The 20,021-nt window shown below is 38.2% G+C and overlaps 1 protein-coding gene across 1 annotated transcript; it reads right to left on the bottom strand.

Annotated features, from left to right (window-relative positions):
- Positions 1-1,642: 1,642 nt before the first annotated feature.
- Positions 1,643-19,921, bottom strand: LOC122971409 (synaptic vesicle membrane protein VAT-1 homolog). Its single transcript, XM_044338047.1, has 6 exons — positions 19,280-19,921; positions 12,481-12,688; positions 8,294-8,464; positions 8,009-8,098; positions 6,710-6,948; positions 1,643-4,385 (listed from the first exon to the last, which is right to left on the bottom strand). The coding sequence occupies exons 1-6, from the start codon at positions 19,655-19,657 to the stop codon at positions 4,194-4,196; spliced, it is 1,278 nt and encodes a 425-aa protein (XP_044193982.1). The 5' UTR covers positions 19,658-19,921; the 3' UTR covers positions 1,643-4,193.
- Between the last annotated feature and the right edge of the window lie 100 nt (positions 19,922-20,021).

Here is a 20,021-nt window from a genome sequence, read left to right as displayed (position 1 = left end):
TCAAGGGTGGAGGGTGCAATTTTTCAAGTGATATATGTCTAAAGCTATGTTTGAGTCATCTGTACTTAACACCTGCACTTAGCTGTACAAACGGTGTTAAAATGTCATGACACCTGTACTTTTGACCTTTGGAGGTAACATTTTGCTTAGGAAAACTTGACACTTTCTGACACTTTCAGTAGGTGTAGATTTGTCTACCTTCATTTTTGGAAAAACATAATTTCTGCCTTAAATTCAACATCTATAACACCATAGTTGTCTTTTTTTAAAAAGACATTTAATGTCAAATTAGACTGACATGTTTTCTAGTTTGATTTGTTCACCCAACTCATCTGGATTTAGTAAAGTCTTCCTATATTCCACATTGGCCTATACATCCATTATACTGCACTTCAGACGAGTAAATTCCTATCTTTTTTGTTAATCTTTCCAAATGAGAGAAAATCAAGTTTCGTGTATACCACAGGAGAATTTCAGTGTGATCTGATGCCCAGAGAATTATCGATTTGAACAAAAAGGTTTTTGTTCTGTTTTGAAAATACTTAGAATAAAACCTAATTAAAAAAAGAACACTGAACAGCTGGATTTCTTAAGTGCCTTTGGCATTTAAACATTCAAACAAGATGGCTCACACTGGCATGTTCAGACTAGCAGGACTGAAAATCTAACAGTTACAGGCATGATTATATTTGGTAATTAACACGACACAAAGTACATGGGCTAAACATGAAATTTTGACCCGATGGTGGCACTAAAGGAAGACAGGGTACTGCTGTATGGTGCAAAATATCAGGATTAGTCATCAAAATCTCTCATCTATGATCATGAGACGGTCATGGGAACTTAATCACAAGTTTTAGCTTAATGGGCAGAACAGGAAACTGTCTTCTTCTTTCTGGGACAGAAACATACTGTTTTAGAGAAGCCAAAATTACTATTACTCATTCTTCTCATGCTAAGATATAGCTCAAATAATCTGCAGTTTTGGTCTTCTAAAATAGTTCAGAAGATAATGTTGATAATTAGATGTATGTTTTAGAAAATTATATAAATATGATACATTTTGTAGTAAATTAGTCATAACTTGCAGATAAATATTGATATGATCCTTTTAGTATTAGTTTGTTGAGCAGAATCCAGCAGCTTTCAGTGCTTCAGATCCCTGCTCTCACATACATGACCAACTGAGGACCCCTGCTGGTGTCCATATATGTAAGGATATCAGTCAGTAAATATAAACTGTTTGCGGGTCCAATACTGATATTTCTCAGACAACTAGTGGTGAGTTTAAATTACATTTTATCAAGGCTATGATCTCACTTGTGGTTTCTTTTCTTGGCTGCAAGAAAATTTGAATTTGGTTCAAGTGGGTTGACTGTAGCTAATCAATGATTACAGCTATTACTCACTAATGATTAGTAATCATTAGTGAAGCTGAAAGGAACTTGAATTAACAAACATCCGTTCTGTGTATGAAACATAGTTTTGTTAACCGTCATTCAGTGTGGTTTCAGTTACAGAAAATCTTATGATTTATCATTACCTGACAGTGTTGTTATGACTACTGGTAAAGGTCAGTAAAAATAATTAAACACTCAATGTCCCTTGAAGCATCATGGAATCAATTCAGTGACTCACAAGCTTGGAGGAAGATGTGCGATAACACTTTAATAACACAAACAGGTTAGTGCGACATAAACACAGATAATCCTAGAAGACCTATGCAGGTGCACATTAAGTGTGTATAAAAATGACCAAAAAAAAACCACATCATTTTTCTATGACCACCAGTAACACCTCTAATCTTTTGGCAATACCACTTATGAGACATTAAAAGGCTTTGGAGCATAACATCCTGCAGAACAACATACTTTTAGTGGGTACTACATTCAGCACACAAAATGGTTATACTTTTATCTGCTATATTATAATTAAATGCAACGATTACTGTTTATTAACAGTGGATGTCTGACAAAGCCTGCCTGAATCTTCAAACAGGTCAACCATCATTACAAATATATTCAAATACCTATAATAATGTTTTAGACTTTTCTAAGTAAATGAGTATGTAGTTTGTGATAGTCTTGAATAGATATACATGGTTAAATATTTTCTTTTTATTTGCAGGATTTTTACTCTTTAAGGCTGTCATTAAACAAATGCAATGTCTGATTCTGATTAGGAGGATTGCTGGAAACCAGTTTATTTCATGATGTAATCACATTTGACAAGGCAAGCTACAGCATATTTTGTTCATAGGCAACCTTGTGGAAAGTATTTATGACTAATTAAAATGCACAATTTTTCATTGACCACCAGATGTCCCTCCTTGCATGAGCGGACAATATACCACTTACACTGGTGTCAAATTATCATTGGAAACATGACACTTTTCCAAGTTTAGACAACTGCTTGGGTTTCTACATTCCCAGATGTTTACAGCCACTGCAATCAGACATGTTGAATCTTTAAGCGTTACAGGTATATTTGCAAAACGGAGTTGGTAGGCTGCAATGTCTTCAGCAAATGTTTCTCTACTGCATGCTCATAATGCTCATATATTTTCATTAGTGAACCTCGTCCGCCCTTCGGTTAATTCAGTAGTAGGTTGGAAACATCAGGCAATCACAGGAATTGTGGGTTTAGTAATAAGCAGTGCCACAACCCAAAAGAATGCAATTACTCTTGAAATAATTAAAAAGACCTCCAGATAAATCACACTGGGATTTTTGCAGTAAAATTTACTTCGCACAAACACAATGAGAATCCAGTTCCCACTCAAACTCCACATCAGATCTTACTGCATACTAGGAGAAGGAAACCTGGCCAAGCTTAACAATACTTGTCCAAGTGGCAAAGAAAAAAAATGTCACAAGTGTAAATAACAAAAGCATTATCTGTGAAATTTCGTTACAAGTACGTTTTTAGATATCAAAACAAAGTAAGCTGGAGGGAGAGAGAGTCCAGCTCCGGATACTGACAGAAAGCAGGACTGAGAGGGTGGGGAGAGGAATGTGAGGAGCTGATGTGGTGTGGATGGAGGGAAAAAGTCTTTCTCTTGTGTCTCAGTGGCGTCTTCTGCGTCACAGCATTGAATTACACCCACAGATGGACAAAACATCTGAATAACTGAGCCTAAACTCTGCTATTTGAGGTCATCCATCCGAAGAAACATATATGCAAGAAATGAAAATCAATATGCTTACTAATGAATACGTAATGGACATTTAAAATACAAAGTTTAAGTGCATAATAATAGAAGCATGATTAGAAAAAAGGCTGACACGAAAGCAAAGCGTCGTCCCAGTTTTTCTTCAAAAATGTTGAACACATACTGCGAGTTCTGTAAACTTGGCATTCCTCATTTTGATTTTGATGAGGCAGTAAAAAGAATTAAGAAGCAGCTAAATCACAGGACAATGCTGAAGTGAGAAAACCTGCCTTTACATGGTGTGCCAAAAAGTTTTAGCTGAAGTTCAGCATGACATTGTTTTGGAAGAAAACCCAAGAGTGATTGCCAAGGCAGGGGAAGTCCCGCTAATTGTTATTCACAGTTGGCTTGATGGCTGTGGTGAAAGCTTGCTTTAAATTTGGCACAAATGTGAGGAAAACACAACAATTAAACTACAGTAAGATACTGACCTGGGTTTTCCACAGAGAGATAAAGTAATGTTACAACTACGACAGATTTTCTGAGTAGTGCATCACAATCTTGACTTGAAACTTGACTAATAATCACTATTATTTCTAAGTCTTACACTGATAAAACAGGCCTGGGTGGGTAAATTACAGTACAAAAACTGCAGTTACTAATTACTCAATCAAATTTATAATCTGCAATAGCTCAGTAATGTATTCTGATTACATCCCGATTATTTTGCCAGATTTCAGGAATGATTCTTTTTCTGTGACACGTTTAATAAACAAGTTGAGCTTTTGTCAGGTCTGTGATCAGAATATATCATTCTTTAGCTGATGTAACAGATTACATTTTACTTATAACACAGGTGTTCCCAACATAGACTACTATAGACATATTGCACAACAAATTTTCATAGACATTTGAAATCATGACAAAATCCAAGAATTCATAGCATCTTGCTTTTCTTCTCTTTTCTTTTTTTTGACAATTGAATAATGGAGAACCTCAATGAGGAATTGGTTGCAAATACCATCCAAATAAACTCTCTTACTCAATCCTTCTCTGCTTTAACTTCCTCTGTGGTGTCTTCTTTCTTCTCATCGACGGCAGCTTCAGTTTTTTCCACATTTTCCTCTGGCTCGGGGTTGGACTTTGGCTTCTCTTCCTCTTTCTTGGGTTCAGGAAGAAGGATGACTTTCCCAATATTTTGGCGTTCGTGCATGCGCTTCATGGCATCAGCCACCTGAGAAAAGACAGGAGCAAAACGGATGTGTACAGAAGATCATTTTCTGACAAAAACAGAGTGTGTCTCCTTTTAAAATCCCTGTTATGTCAAAAAAAATCAGCTCTAAAATCAGTCAGGAAACCCTGAAAAAAACCTGTAGCTGCTGTAAAGCTGCTTTGAGGGCCACAACAGAAACATTCCTATTTTAGTGGTCAGGTCAAAGGTATTGGACTGAACACAAACAGCTGCTTATTTACACATCCAACAGACATGGAGCAGCATTAGCATTCATTTTGGGGTCATATTTGTGTCCATTTGACAAATGTCAGTCCAATATTCAGTCTCCTATAAGTTTTGTTTTTGGTCTCTACTCATTCCTGAGGCAAATATCTGGCTCTTTCACTACTAAATGCTCCACTTTGTACACCAGCTGGTCGCTAACTTTGTCTGTCTGCCACGCTGGAGCCTTGTTTATACTCTCAACAAGGAAGAATTTATCTTCTTATGGCTATTAAAACTACAAAGGCGATGCAAGAGGAGATGGTCTGTTTGTCCCTTACATGCAGAGAGATGTCTCAATGAGGAATATAGCCGTATTGTGAAGCCGATGCGTGCTATCGACGAGGAAATGCACTTCAGCCACGTCTGCAGCAAGAGGGGTCTGTCTGCAGTCTTGAAGACCGACACAACATGCCTACTTTACCACACGACACGTGATGTTGTCACCATGAGGGTATGCTACAGGAGAGCCCCCCTGACCCCTAACCCTAACCCTAACCATCTCACTGCTCATGCCTAAACCTAACCAAGTGGGTGTGCCATGTAGTAAAGTGGGTGTGTAGATACTGTGAGGTAGATCTACTTGCGCACAGCATGTGCCTAGTTACAAAAATTCAGAAGTGCACAACCAAGTGCTGCGTCAATTTGTGGACTCTTCGCGCTTGGCGCAAAAGACGTGATGACATAATTTCTGGTGTGCACACCTTTGCGCCAGGGACCCTGCGTCGAGCATAAAACTAGCTTTAGTTTATGAAAACGTTTTAGCTTAAAACTGCTGCCTGCTGCAGCTAAAAACTAGGTTGGTGAGAGTAAACTGAAACAGGTGTTGTAAAACCAAAACAGTGAGCTGAAAGACACTAAAACACTCCGTAGAGCTGAGGGGAACAGGAGGGTCTGCTGGTAATTCTCTGTAGGTTTGTCACTTAGAGCGACCCCTTTAACATTAAACATAAACGTTTGATGCATTCATGTATTAAATGATGCATTAATAATGTAATAATGTCAATTAGAGCAGGTTCCTTGATCATCATCATCATCATCAATTACATACTTTTTTATTGTTGTATTTTAGCATTTTGGTGTGGATATCTATTTTTGGGTTAGTGTGTACTGATGTAACTTGTGCTTTAAAGATTTTTATTGTTTACTTTTATGTTTCATGTTTTGTGTGTCTTGCTTTTTATCTTCTTAAGATCACGTTGGAAACAAAATCAAATCCAAATCAGCAGCATGTCCAGGTCATGTTTCCTTGGTAAATAACAAAATACATAATTAATTGGGCCTGTTTTGCAGTGACTACAAGAGCACACACTAATGACTGATCTATAAAGACTAGGAGGAAGATGAATGAGACAATGGGTATCCATGCCCCAAGTCACCTGTGCTTCCTTTGATTTCCTGCCTCAGCTATTGTCAGTTTCCTGCTGTTTCATACATACAGCCAGGGTGAATCCAACCCCTGTCTGTCCTTGAAGCCAGGCAGAAAAACTGAAAACACAGATATCCATAGTAGTGGATGCCACGGCAACAATTTAGACTGTCACCTAGCAACGGCCATTAAGTACCATCTCATCTGATGGGGGGACAGAGGCTTGTTCATCCACCACAGCACATGAGCAATGGAAAGGAGGAAAACACCAGGTTTTTTTTAGGTTGTGACGCAGAAGAAGCCTCAGTGGACCTCCTGTCTTTACTCCCACAGTTGATACACAGCCATGCTTTTGTGCAGCTGAAAAAAACCATTATGTACTTAAAACCAAAAAGAAATAGTTTGACATTTGACATTGGTATGTACAGACATGAGAGTGCATCTTTTTTATCTAATTCTCAGCAGAAAAAGAAACTAAAAAAAGAGTTGTGTGTGGCAAATCGGCAAGATATCAACTACAATTTTCATTTTTTTTCCTCTTTAAAGACATTTCTTTGCAGTTTGGCCTTTAATTGATGAGAACAGTAGAAGTAGAGGTAGATGCCATTTCACCTCAGTCCAAACTGTGCTATTATGCATGCCAAGAAAGTCGTAGCTATTTTACATTTTAGATTTGAAACATGTTCAAACTAACCTCCTCAAAGTGGTAGCGTGAGTCAATGCGGGGCTTGATCTTTCCCTGACTGTAGAGCTCCAGCAGTGTGGACATAGTCCTGCTGATGAGCTGCTCATCAGAGATGTAGCCCAGGTGGAAGCCGCAGACCGCCTTGTTGGACTGCATCAGTTTCAGGGTTGTGAGAGACAGCTGGTTGTACCAGGTCTTCGCCATGGCCAACAAGTTCTTCTTCTGGCCCGTCACACAATTGGCTGCGCCTGGAGTGACGAACAGTAGAATAGACCATGATGAAAATGTCTTAAATCAAGCTGCGTCCCAATTCTATACTGTATACTAATAGTATTTTCATAGTCACTTAGTATACAAGATATCACTGTACTCGTCCATTTTGTGATACAAGACCAACCAAAATTAGTTTTTCCAGCTGTGAAGAGCTCATCCTCTTTCTTTGTTTATTTCATCGTGGGACAAATAACGGACATTATAACAACTACCAATAATCTGAACATCATATTTGTGCAGATTACATAGCTCACGAAGGAGGAATAAAATAATTCTGTTCCCTTATCAATTTTGAGTGAGATTCCCTTTGCAGGTCTGAGAGTTACTATGTCAAACACACTGAGTATCTGATGTAGAGCTGCAACGATTAGTCCATAGATCGTTTGGCTGATTGACAGAGATTGAACTTTTTTGATACTTGATTAATAGTTTTTATTCATTTTTTTAAGGAGAAAATGCCTATATTTTCTGATTCCAACCTTTCAAATGAATATAATATAATACAAATGAATATTTTCTGACTGTAGGATGTCACCTTAGACTTTAGGAAACAGTGATTGACATTTTTCATTGTACAGACCAAAGGACCAATAAATTGAGAAAATAATCGACAGTCTAATCGTTAGTTGCAGCCCTGACCTGATCCTAAGCTGTCATTTAAGTTCATTTATTTTTGATAAAATGATACAGAAAATCATTATTCTAATTACAATTACTTACAATTAGTTTAGTTTAGTTTATTACATTATTTGTCAGAGACGATGTACAAAATACATCAATCTCATACAAAGAGAAGAGATGTATTAAACCAGATTTAGCTATTAACTAATTTCCAACTACAGTCCCTGGGCAGGTAAACACAAACACTGATACATTTGCTACAAATAGGTAATAAAGTTCCAAATTCAATCAATATTTCATTCAATTATAGATCCAAACATACAAAAAAATAAAGTAATTCAAGTAAAATAAAGCTACACATACAGTATGTTATGATAAAGTGAATGAATGGTTGAAATATATGGTGTGTCTTACCAAATACTATAAGCATTCCCAAAGGTTTCAACAAACTAAAGCCTTTTTGAGTGTCTGAGCCACCAAGTGGGTCGAGGACTATGTCCACTCCTGCAGAGACAGAATAAAATAACAGAATAGATGGAACAAAATAATCACATTTTATGTCTCCATATCAACTTGATATTCAAGAAAAAAGACATAGAAATCTTGCTAATATGAAATATGAGAATATAAAATTTCCTGGCCAGTCAAGAAAGCCAGGAATTTCAGTATTATGTGGCACATGAAGATGTCTTTTCTCACCTTTTGGGCTGATTTTGCGGATTTCCTCCACGTAGTCTTTGGTACGGTAGTCAATGGGGTGAGTTACTCCGCCTTGGGCAATGGTCTCATGTTTAGAGGCGGATGATGTGCCAAAAACAGTCACATCCTGCACAGTCTGGCACAGCTGGGTAGCAGCAATACCCACACCACCTACAGATGTGCAGACAGCAGCACAAACAAGAGTGAGAACAGTAGCAACTGCAGGTGTTTCACTTGCCACAACAGAGCTTTTCACCCTCTGTCTAATCCCACTCTGTAAAACACCTACCTATTAACACTTAAGTGCTGTGGCAGCACAGTGTTGTTCTAATAGAGATAATCACTAAATAAGCTACTAGCTGTGCCACACAACAAACTACAGCTTACTCATGACCGTTTCACTGAGCACCTAGGAAATAGTAGAATATTGCACATACTGTATCACTCATAACACATTGTACCTAAGAAGTTAAGAATTTACCAAAACTCAGCAGAGACAAATTGAATACAATCTTACGTTATTTTATTATTTCATATTTAAATAATAAGCCTGCAGGGTAAAGAAATGTGACCATCGATTCAAGGCTGGTTGGCAAAGGGTCATGTCCTTTTGTAGAAAATCATATTTTTCCAGACCGAAATATCTCAACAAATTCAAATCATTCAGTAAAGGAGTGTAGATTTATACATGCAAGGCTATTAACAATCAATGTTTGACAAAAGTACAACCTGCACACCAACTCAACTGAATCTGTTCATTTTATTTCACTAGAAGCAATGTTTTGATCCATTTTGAACTCATAAATAAAGATTGGAATGACTGATATTTGTGGATTCTAGCTGGTGTTTACCACATTTACCTTGTAGTTGAGTGTATTATGCTGAACCATGAAGTACAGCTGAAGCTAATGGGAACCATATTAGGTTTGCATGTACTTGGTTGTAATCCAAAATATTGGACAAACTGACTTGACGGTGGCCCTAAAGGAAAAGTCAGGGGATCAGCAGTGTCATTAGGGATCATCGTCCAGGCACCATGGATATATGTACTATATGTCATGGCAACTCATCCACAATTTGTTAAGGTATTTCAGTCTGGAACAAAATGGTGGACTGACAGATGTCGGACTGACATTGCTATCCATAGAGCCGTTAGCCGCTAGCATAGCTAAAAATGATGCAATGGTGCAACCATAATAAACATGGTTGCTGATTTGATTTTAGGGTGGCTGGAACCTTGGAAGGAAGAAACTGCTGCAACAGCAAACAGTGCCTTCTGGTTTTTATCGTCTTGCACTGTGGGAAAGGATATTTTCAAAATGACGGCTGCCTGGATGTGCAGGCTCACCAGTAATCCTTCCTGCCCTCCTCTTCACCCTGACCTCATGTGGCTGATTCATTCAGGTCAGCTGACAGCCGCCCACTCAACACTGAATATACAAGAACTGCACTTTCTGTTGTCTGAAAGAGGTTTCGCTGCCTGTGTGAAAGGTTTTGTTATCTTCACACCCTCATGTGAGGAACATCTGAAGGTGTGACTCTCATACTTCAAGTTTAACTGTTGTTACAATAAAGCAGTAAAGGTAATGCTGGATCAATCAGGAATTTATTGAGAATTTTAGCAAAAATAAGAACCTAAGGAGCCACTGTGTTTCTGAATGGGAGTGAAATGTCAAATTGGCTAATGGGAGTGGTATCTAATTAAATTATAACAAGAATGCTAATAGAGCACAAACTAAACAACTCAAATTAATAGTTATTACTTTTTAGCCATGCTAGCGGCATGATCGGTCAGTCCACCATTTTGGTTCAGACTGAAATATCTCAACAACTGTTGGATGGATTACCATGAAATTTACAGACATTCACAGTGCCCAGAGGATGAATCCCAAAGACTGGTGATCCCTTGACTTTTCCTCTAGTGCTACCATGAGACATTTGTAGTTTTGAGGGAATTTGTCTCAAAAACGATTGTCATGAATTTTGGTACAAATATTTATGTCTATCACAGAATGATCCAGATGAAACGGCATTTTGAGAGTATCTAACTTCTGTATCATGATGTATTTTCGAGTAAAACAGGATAAACAGGTGGAACATAATGTTTGGAGGATTTTGATTTAAAGGTTGAAAAGTAGGCATGTCACAATGGATCTTAACTCATTGATAGGTGCATGTCATGATATCATTGGTTGAAATTAGTTGGTTCAAGCCTACATAAGCACACTTCATATTTTGTTTTACAGGAAGAAAACATGATTGGATTTTGACATAAGAATACAAAGAAATTGATTTTTTTGTTTTTTGTTTTTGGCATATATTGTAAAATAGGTTTAAAACATGATGTGGATGTAGTCTAAAAGAGTTAAAAAGACATTTTTCATTTCATCTTGACTTAAATCACTTTGCTGCTCCCTTAACTTTTCATCTACCGCCATCATCAGGTCAAAATCAAAAATTTTCCAATATTTGATTACTTTGAAAACTAACGACATCCTTGTCAATACTAATTAGCAAATGTTAGCATCCTAAAAAGCTAAATCAAGATGACGAACATGGTAAACATTATACCTGCTAAACATCCACATGTAAGCATTGCATTGTGGGAATGTTGATGTTAGCATTTAGCTCAACGCCTCAGTAAAGCCTCACAGAGCTGCTGGCATGGCTGCAGGCTAGAGTCTTGATACATATTTAGAGTTAATTCTTGACTAGACACAACTACATACATAAAACTAGAGTCAATATGTATGATGCAGCGAGAGTCACAGCTAAGTCATTTTCATGGTACAGTATTGTATGTACTATTGTATCTTACATCACTGACACTGCAGGATGTCCCAGTAGAAATTTTAGGCAGTTAAAAACTGTTGTGCTCTCTCTAGTCTGATTATCTTTGTCCACAACAACCAAACTGTATATTCAGAGGAACCTTTAAGAAGATTTATCAGTTTATGTTTCTCATTTTACAGGCTCAGTAATTTTGAAGCATAACTTAACACTTCTGTGAGGAAATGTTGCTTGTCAGTGGCTAAAGATCCATCCAAAAATCAGTTATTTACATCTTCTTGATCAGAATAATACTAGGATGCTGATTATTTAAACACCTGGACAAACATGATCCTCCACAGTAAAGGGGACATATTTGTATTTCACAGTGTTGGAGCCCCTTTTTGAAATGTCAGGTGTTGCCAAAGCAACCATGCCTGATAATGATCCTGTTTGCCATTTTATGAATAAGCTGTTAAGAGACCGTGTCTGTGGTTACACACACATACCACATACACACACCCAACATACCCTAACCTCTGACCAATAGTCTCTCCGCTGATAATTTTTCGGAACAGAAATGTGGGTGCATTCAGAGAACTGATTAGTGACCCGGACTGAATGAGCAGTGTGACTCTTCACAGGTTACCCGGGAGACTAGGGGGAGGTGTTTGACGGGTTTGTTGTCCTTCACAGTGAAATCATGGCGCAGACTGCCTGTCCGACCATATAATATGTTGGAAACCACTAATCTAGTTTGAGGAGATTAAATCATAAGAAACGATTCATTTCTCAAAATAGAAGTATTTGTTTCTAAACCAAGGTAGGGCTGTGACTAACAATTATTTTCAATATCAATTGATGTGTTGATATTTTTTGGATTAACAGAGATTAGAAAAGAGGAAAAACTTTGGAGAAATTAAAGTTTTTAAAGGGAATTATGCATCTCATCATTATATTGTCATATTTTAAATAACATTGATCAACCTAGGAAAGGGTACCACATTATTTGCTTGCATATCAGTGTGTCAGACACCACTGATTTAATGTATTTTGACTAAACTAGAGCTGCAACAATTAGTGGAATAAATTGATAAGTTGATCAGTCAATCAAAAATACTCAACATTGTCTGGTTCCAGCTGCTTCAATGGGAGGATTTGCTGCTTTTCTTTGGTTTGTATGATTGTAAACTGAATATCTTTGGGTTTTGGACAGCTGACATGAGGACACAGGGAAAATGTGATTGACATATTTCAATATTTTCTGACATTTTATCGACAAAATGATTGATACATTTAAAAGATGAATCGATAATGAAAATAATTAGTTGCAGCTCACGACTAAACTGTGTGAAATAATACACTTATGCAGTCAAAATCACATCTCAAGTGATCAGCATGTACTGCATGTGTCTTACCTGCTGCCATGTGGACAAGAACGCTCTTGCCCGGCCTAACATTGGCCATCTCAAACAGCATCATGTAGGCGGTCAGATAGTTAATGGGGAGAGCAGCTCCCTCCTCAAAGCTCATCTGCTCAGGCATGAGGAAGGTGCGGTTAGCGGACACGACAACTATTTCCTGCCACATTCCACTGCGAGTTAATGCGATGACACGATCCCCCACCTGAGGGAGGAGAGATGGAGAGAAGAAGAGAGGGAGACATAAGTGTGTAGTTCACAGTGGCAGGAACTACACAGCAATGTAGGAGATTTAAAGGGTTTATTCACCAAAATTATTGACAAAATTAATGACAAAAACCATTTTCCTGACTTACTTCTAGTGGCATCTAGCCATGCAGGTAATTTTGTCTAGTTAGTCCAGCTTTTGCAATATCCTCCTTTGAGATTTCTCTCTCCACTCCAATACAATGGAGGTAATTTTTGTTTGTGGTGTTCACTATACTGAGAAATTACATTAGAGACTCAGAAATGTGTCCTTCCAGAGACAGAACAATCCACAGACATTGCTGTAAACATTTCTTGTAGGATTTATTTCTTCTGTAAAAAGTAGAAAACAAAAATTCAATGACCTCCATTATGTTGGGGTGGAGGCAGAAATCTCAGAGACAGAAATCAATACCTTGGCAAATAAAAACAAAGCTATCTCTATGGCTAGATCCCACAGAGGGTAAGTGAGAAACCATGATTTTTTTGGATGAACTAACACTTTAAACCTATAAAAAATACTGCCATATTACCCCCTTCTACTCAATTCACACATCCAGCAGATTATGGAGCACAATTATCATTCATTTGGAGTCGTATTTCTGACCACCTGAATGGAAGTCCCAAATTCAATGCATTTTAGCTCTGTTTTGATCTCCACTAACTCTTGGGAGAAATATCTGCCCCTTTAGCAGTTAAATGCTCCATTATGTTCACCAGCGAGTTGCCAACTGTGTCTGTTTGCTGTTTGGAGCTGGGGAGGTAGCATACAATGGGTTTTTAAAGCTTTTGTGCAACACTGAAATAGGTCTTACAAACCAGGGGATGCACACAAGGAGATTTTCAACAAAGGGTACAAAGTACTGTGCATTACTTATGCATTGTGAAACTGCCCCCTATAAACACTGACTGCATGACGCCCCTAATTTCAATTACACTGATTATAGCCGCTTTAAGGTTATGAAGGAAAGAGTATAAGACAGGTGTGTGGACATAAGAGAGAGCAGCAACTGAATCTTTCATCAGACAGACACTTTTTTTCTACACGGTGCATCCGGTGGTATCAAACGGCAAATTGAGGTCAAGCAGGCAGGAAGTCATTTGATATATCTTTGATGTTGAATGACATGTGAGCCAGTCATTACATTTCAGCTCTGCTTTGTGTCAACATCCACATTCATCTTCAAAAAGCAGTGGTAGGTCATTTCACGGTCGCAACTACATTATCTTCATATATCATTATCTTCATTATCAATTAATCAGTCGAATATTTTTCTCAATTAAATATCTAAAAAGTAGTGAAAAATGCCCATCGCAATTTCTCAGAGCCCATGGTATCAATATCGTCTACAAAACGCTTGTTTTGTCCTACCTTGCAACTTGTTTTGATGATGTTGGGAGTTCATCAGTTTCAACTGATTCTTGAAACATATCAAGCAGGAAAGGAGCTAGCTCTGCTTTATAAATCTCATATGTTTACCCATCATTGTCTAGTGATTTGTTATTTTTAAGGTTTCTTATACAATCAGTTATTTCAAGTGACTCATCATCACATATCTCCATGAAATCCTTGTCAACTTTCTTGACATTGTGGTGTAATTTCCCTAAGAAATTATCTATATTAGGTTCTTCATTAGCTGATGAATACAGGTTTTGATAGAACTGGGCCACATAAGAAGATAATTATAATGGGTTGTCATTGGGAATGTTATTTATGATTAATTTACATGCTGTTTGCTGTTTTACTTTTCCAACTTAAAGAAGTACTTCATATTTTTTCAAGTCATTTACGTCTGACCTAACAAATGCTCTCCTGACCTTTTCCTCATATAGTCTGGGCTTCAAACTGGCTCCAGTGCAAATCAATGAGTGATGTCAAGCCTTGCTACTTCCATCTTTATATCTATGTTTAAAACCCAAATATATTTCATTTACTGCATAACAAAGAATATAAAATAACACTAATTGTATCACAATAGCAGATTCATTTTCTTTCTATTGACTAATTGTTTCAGCTCTAACTGAAACACAATTTAACTGCTTAGTGTGAATTAATTACTTGTACAGACACGCCTCTCTTGTGAACTTTCTTCAGTATACGACTAAATGTGTGACATGAGTGCAGAAACTTTATCCTGCGCCATGACTTCCACACAACCAGCTCAAAACATATTACATGTATTTAGATTCATGAAACCTGCTGCATGTGCCTGAACATGTGACTCTTTAGGCACAGACAAGGGGGCTTCTGGGAAATGCTGTTCCTACTTTATGTGCTTCGTATACTGCTTTCTTCCACAGAGACAAGCTGCTGTCGAAGTATCATTGGTGTTGCGAAATCTGCCAAAAAAGTGAAGGGCACAGGAACGCTACGCCGCTTCCTGTTATAACAGCTTCAGCAGCACTGAGTCACACCTACTTCCTGCTGCACACAAACCCATGACAATAGACAGCTGGCACACACAAACACACACACACACACACACACAAATATCTGGACACAAACATGCACAACAAGTAAAAAAACCTCACACAAACACATTTTGTATAGTGGGACATGTCACTTTTTGCTGCCTCTTTTATGCACAGATTGTATGTATATATATATATATATATATACATATATAATCTATGAATAAAAACACACTCAGCACATTAAGTTGATTAAAGAGCTTATTCACAGAGAACATGGTGCATTTCTTTCAAAGAGGCCAGTTGAACCAGTTAAACAGAAACGACTGCTCCCATCATTAGAAATATCAATAAAGGTGCCAAGCATATAATGATAGACTGTCAATACATCTTATCCAGAAATTTCTGCGACAAGGTACCGCCTCTACACGCCATCCTATACACCATCCAACACGCCATCCAACACGCCATCCTACACAGTCTTATGAAACAGCAACACCCTTTTGTTCCTCATCTGGTGAAGCCTCGCTGACCCAGTCCGGTTCGTTCTGGCCCCATTTAAACATGAGCGCACCACTCCCCCTATAGGATTCTTGCTCTCCGAAAATGGAGAGAAGGATGGAGGGAGGGATGAGACGAGGGTGAGATAAAAGTTTGGTAAGCAGAGGAGGAAGAGGAGGGAAATTCCAAACTGACACAGAGGGACAGGAAGGAGCTTCAGTAATAAATACAAAAGACACATTTATATAATACAGAAAAGACTGATCTGATGGAAAGGTCTGATGTCTGACCCCGAAATTCAGGCCTGCATCTATCTGCCTGTCAGTACATCTCCTTTAACTATTCAGATTCACAGATGAGTTATGTGCCTTGTTCACATTACAGCTAAATATGGTTGTTTCTTCTCGTGTTAGTGCCTAATATGGTCAAGTTCACACTAGATACGGTTACATATGGAATTGGAAGTAAAAAATCCTGCATGAAACAAGCACACAACTGACTGAAGTCCAATGAAAATTAGCCTTGTGGTGCATGTGTGGATGCATTTGTGCAAAGCTCCCTGGATTTATCATCTCTGTTGAAAACAGTTACTGGAAAGGATGAAAATTTTAGAGAAAAATAAGCAAAAAACATCCCGAAGTCCTGAATCATCTGTTGGTCGGATAAACTTAATGACGAGGCAGAAAAATATATGAGGGAGCCCTGTGATGCATCGATGTAAGCACACAGAGCATGAATGACTCCAGCTAATAGCTTTGGTTTCTAGAGACCAACAGTGAGAGCATAATAAAAAATAAAAAATCAGCTGCTTTGGTTCTTTGTGCCAACAGTATGAGCATAAAAATCTAAACTTACAAGGAAACACTGGCTAGCATTCACAAAAATGTGACTTTATGTCACTTGCAATGAGTCACTGTGGTTTTATATGTGATATGTAGTAAAAATAAATACAATAGGCGGGGCCAGTACATTAAGCTTGGGGAGGCTATAAAATTAAGTGGTCAAGCATAATGTTTATTTATTTAAAAAGATAAATAAATCTGATTGATAGGAGCTCTGACACCGCTTACACTGAAGATTGTTAATTAGTTAATAATTACTAAGTAATTATGTTCAGTTAATTAGTACAATGGTGATAAAGGTACCACTTTCTGATAAGGTACCCTTTATAAAGGGTTTAAAAGCATTAATTAATGGTTAATAAATCATTTATAAGCAATTATTAAGTACCAATTTTGGGTTGCCATGTTGTGAAAAACCTAAACCACCATAACATTTACTTTATCTAATTCTTTAGGAAGACACTTCAACCACAGCAGTTACAGATCTGATGATATATCAGAGAGTGTGAAACCCTTTTAACTCTTACACAACCTGGCAACCCAGAGACTATGCTTATTAATGATTTATAAAGCATTAGTAAAATATTTATTAACCATCAATTAAGCCATTAATTAATGCTTATAAACCCAAATTAATCTGGCGCCTCTTCACTCGTGATACTCATGTCGTAAGCTGTCACATCACATTGCAAAATGTGACACAGCAGTGTTTACGCCGTCATGCATTTCAAGAATAAAACATGAAACGCTGGAAATAATACAAAAAAGAAAAAAAAGTTGGAAAGGGAATCAAGATGAATGAGCTTCTCTAATCCCACGTCTCCTACATAACCAGCCGAGTACTGAGTTATTTAAGAGTTAGTTAAGGGACTAGTCTGATGGATTTAGAGGTGTAAATGTGTGTGTGTGTGTGTGTGTGAGAGAGAGAGAGAGTGTGTGGTTATTTGTAGCAGCCTGGTGTCATCTGCAGCTGATTTAATGAAGACAAACACAGTGAGCAGCTTTGCATAATGGCACAACGCTAAGGCGCGGCACTCCTAAAATCAGAAGCTGCAGATTTCTCAACACATCTGCTCTGCTGCCTTCAGATGCTGCAAGAATTTCAAGAACTGGAGAAGAAGCTTCTCATACAGTATAAAACAGCTGTGGACAGCAGATACTATAGTCAAATCTGTCTTAAAACAATTCAAATGAACATTGAAACAGATTTTTCTTGCCATAATCATTCCTCCTGTTCATACTGACCATTAGAAGATCCCTTCATAATGCATTTACAATGTAAGTGATGGGGGCCAAAAAAATGTAATGAAAAGTTTATCTAAAGCTAATATGAAACTTCAGTCGCCCAAATTGGTCAAATCAAGTAGATATCTTTCAACATCACAGTCTTTTTAGTTCCAAAGTTCTTCTTTTTGTTACTATACTTCCACTGCATCTCAACAGGGAAACACTGTCTGAGGAAACACAAAGAGGGACTTTGATGCTGAGAAGACTGTAAATGTGGCAGATATCCACTTAATATGACTAACTCAGACTGCTGAAGCCTCATATAAGCTTCAGATAAACTTAAGCATTTTTTCACAAAATGACTGTGCAGACACTGTAGATTTTGGCCTCCATCATTTACACTGAAAGCACATTTGAAGGGGATCTTTTAACAGCCAGTATGAACAGGAGGAACGATTACAGCAAGGAAAATCTCTTTCATTGTTCATATGGACACCCGACTGTTGTTATCAGACAGATTTAAAAATTGTGAACCTATCCTACAACCACATCAAATGTTAGTGAGAAATCTGGGCAGTTTTCACACCAAAATAACAAATTCAAACCACAAGCACTCACACCTGACAATACCAGCTGTTACTACCAGTCAATATCAACTCTGTCTGACCTCCTAAAAAGCAGAAATGTCATAAAAACACTAACTAATGGCTCTTGAATTCTGGCAGATACTGGGGGGAAAAAAATGTTAATGAATTAAGAGGAGCTGGCAGGGAGTGAATGTTTTGAAAAAGCCCACAGACACATAAATATTCTGTACCTTTTCATCTCTCTTGATAAATTAAAACTTAATGAAACTTGACCTCTGGAACACTCTTTTCAAGCAGAGGGTAAATGTAGTCTTGTGCCGGGGGGGAAGAATGTAAAAACACTTTAAAGCACACACTGTAAATCAAACACTGTAGCTATTCATAACACCAGAATTTGCAGCAGAGAGAGACTCTTCCTGCAGTGTTTTTTTTTTTCAAGCACAAAGACTAAATCACATTGATTGATTTGATTTGCACCTTATTAATGAAGAGTTTTAGCTTTTTCATTCTGCATATAAAACATAATGCATATAATATGGAGATATAGTCTGTTTTGAAAAGCTTTTCGTCACTCTGAGTCAAGAGGGAAGTGAGACTAACTTATTAATAGATGTTCCTTCAAATTAACAATGAGTCTATGGTTTTCTGTGCTCAGCCATCAAATACCAAAGAATTACAGGTTTTCTTTATTTCCCTACTGAGAAGGGGAACACTATAGCAAGAGAAATAATCTGGTGTTGTGTTTGGAAAGGTTTACATGCATGTCTTGGGCAGGAATCAGAACCCATGTGCCACTCACTGAGGACCAGTAGGATGCAGATTTTCCACTCCAAGCAAAAAGCACATTTACACAGAAACACTTAGCTGCTGTAAAGATGGTTTTAAATCAAATCAGCATCTTTAGCAGCTCAAGAACACAAGATAAGACGGTTTATGGACATTTTATGGGTGTGACTGAGCACTCAGCAGGCCCATACTCACTTTTCTGTCAGTCACATCCTCCCCGACTGCCTCAATGACCCCGGAGCCCTCCATCCCCATCGTGACAGGCGGAGCAGGCAGCAGCTCGTACAGCCCCTGTCTGCCCAGCAGCTCGCCGAAGTTCAGCCCGCACGCCTTGACGCGCACCAGCACCTCTCCCGCCTGCAGCTGCGGCTGGCTCTGCGCTTTCACCTGCAGCTTCACTTTGTCGTAGCCTCCGAAACCCGTCAGGACCAGAGCGCGGCAGGAGAGGGGTTTCTCCTCGGCTGCGGGGCTGCTGCATGACTCCTGCGGTGCGTCTGAAGCAGCTGGCGGGGGTTCATCAGGCTTCTTCTCCTGCTCAGGTGGTTGCTGCTGAGTTGGAGCCTCTTCAGACATGATGTGCGCTCTGGAGGTTTTTCAGTCCGGATCTCTAGTTGAGCCTGTGGGGCGTTTTTTTTTTTTAATAAAACACACACGGAAGAAAAAAAAGAAGAATCCTGTTCAGTGTAGATATTTCTGGTCAAAATGATTTATAGTCATTAAAAAATGTGTCCTAAAAAATGTGTCTTCCACTGAAGACAGTCGTGAGATAATACTGCCTGGTTTCCTGTGTGTGAGCTGCGCTCAACAAGTGACCAGAGACAAGACACACACATTTAAAACGTGGATTCCGGTTTGCATTTTCAAAATAAATACTTTTCTAACTCTTACAGCCTCAAGAAATAATTAGATTTGTCAAAATGTGAATTTCAGTATGCAC

This window comes from Thunnus albacares, chromosome 20, assembly GCF_914725855.1.
Source record: "Thunnus albacares chromosome 20, fThuAlb1.1, whole genome shotgun sequence".
Classification (NCBI taxonomy): Eukaryota; Metazoa; Chordata; class Actinopteri; order Scombriformes; family Scombridae; genus Thunnus; species Thunnus albacares.
The sequence above is the reverse complement of the archived record's forward strand: the minus strand, read 5'-3'. Positions and strand labels throughout refer to the sequence as shown.

Excerpts from the sequence above, each read along its gene's own strand:
- LOC122971409 (XM_044338047.1), bottom strand. The coding sequence starts at position 19,657 with ATGTCTGAAGAGGCTCCAACTCAGCAGCAACCACCTGAGCAGGAGAAG. Across the intron at positions 8,099-8,293 it reads CCGCAAAATCAGCCCAAAAG|GAGTGGACATAGTCCTCGAC; the intron begins GTGAGAAAAGAC and ends CTGTCTCTGCAG. Across the intron at positions 6,949-8,008 it reads GGGAATGCTTATAGTATTTG|GCGCAGCCAATTGTGTGACG; the intron begins GTAAGACACACC and ends TCGTCACTCCAG.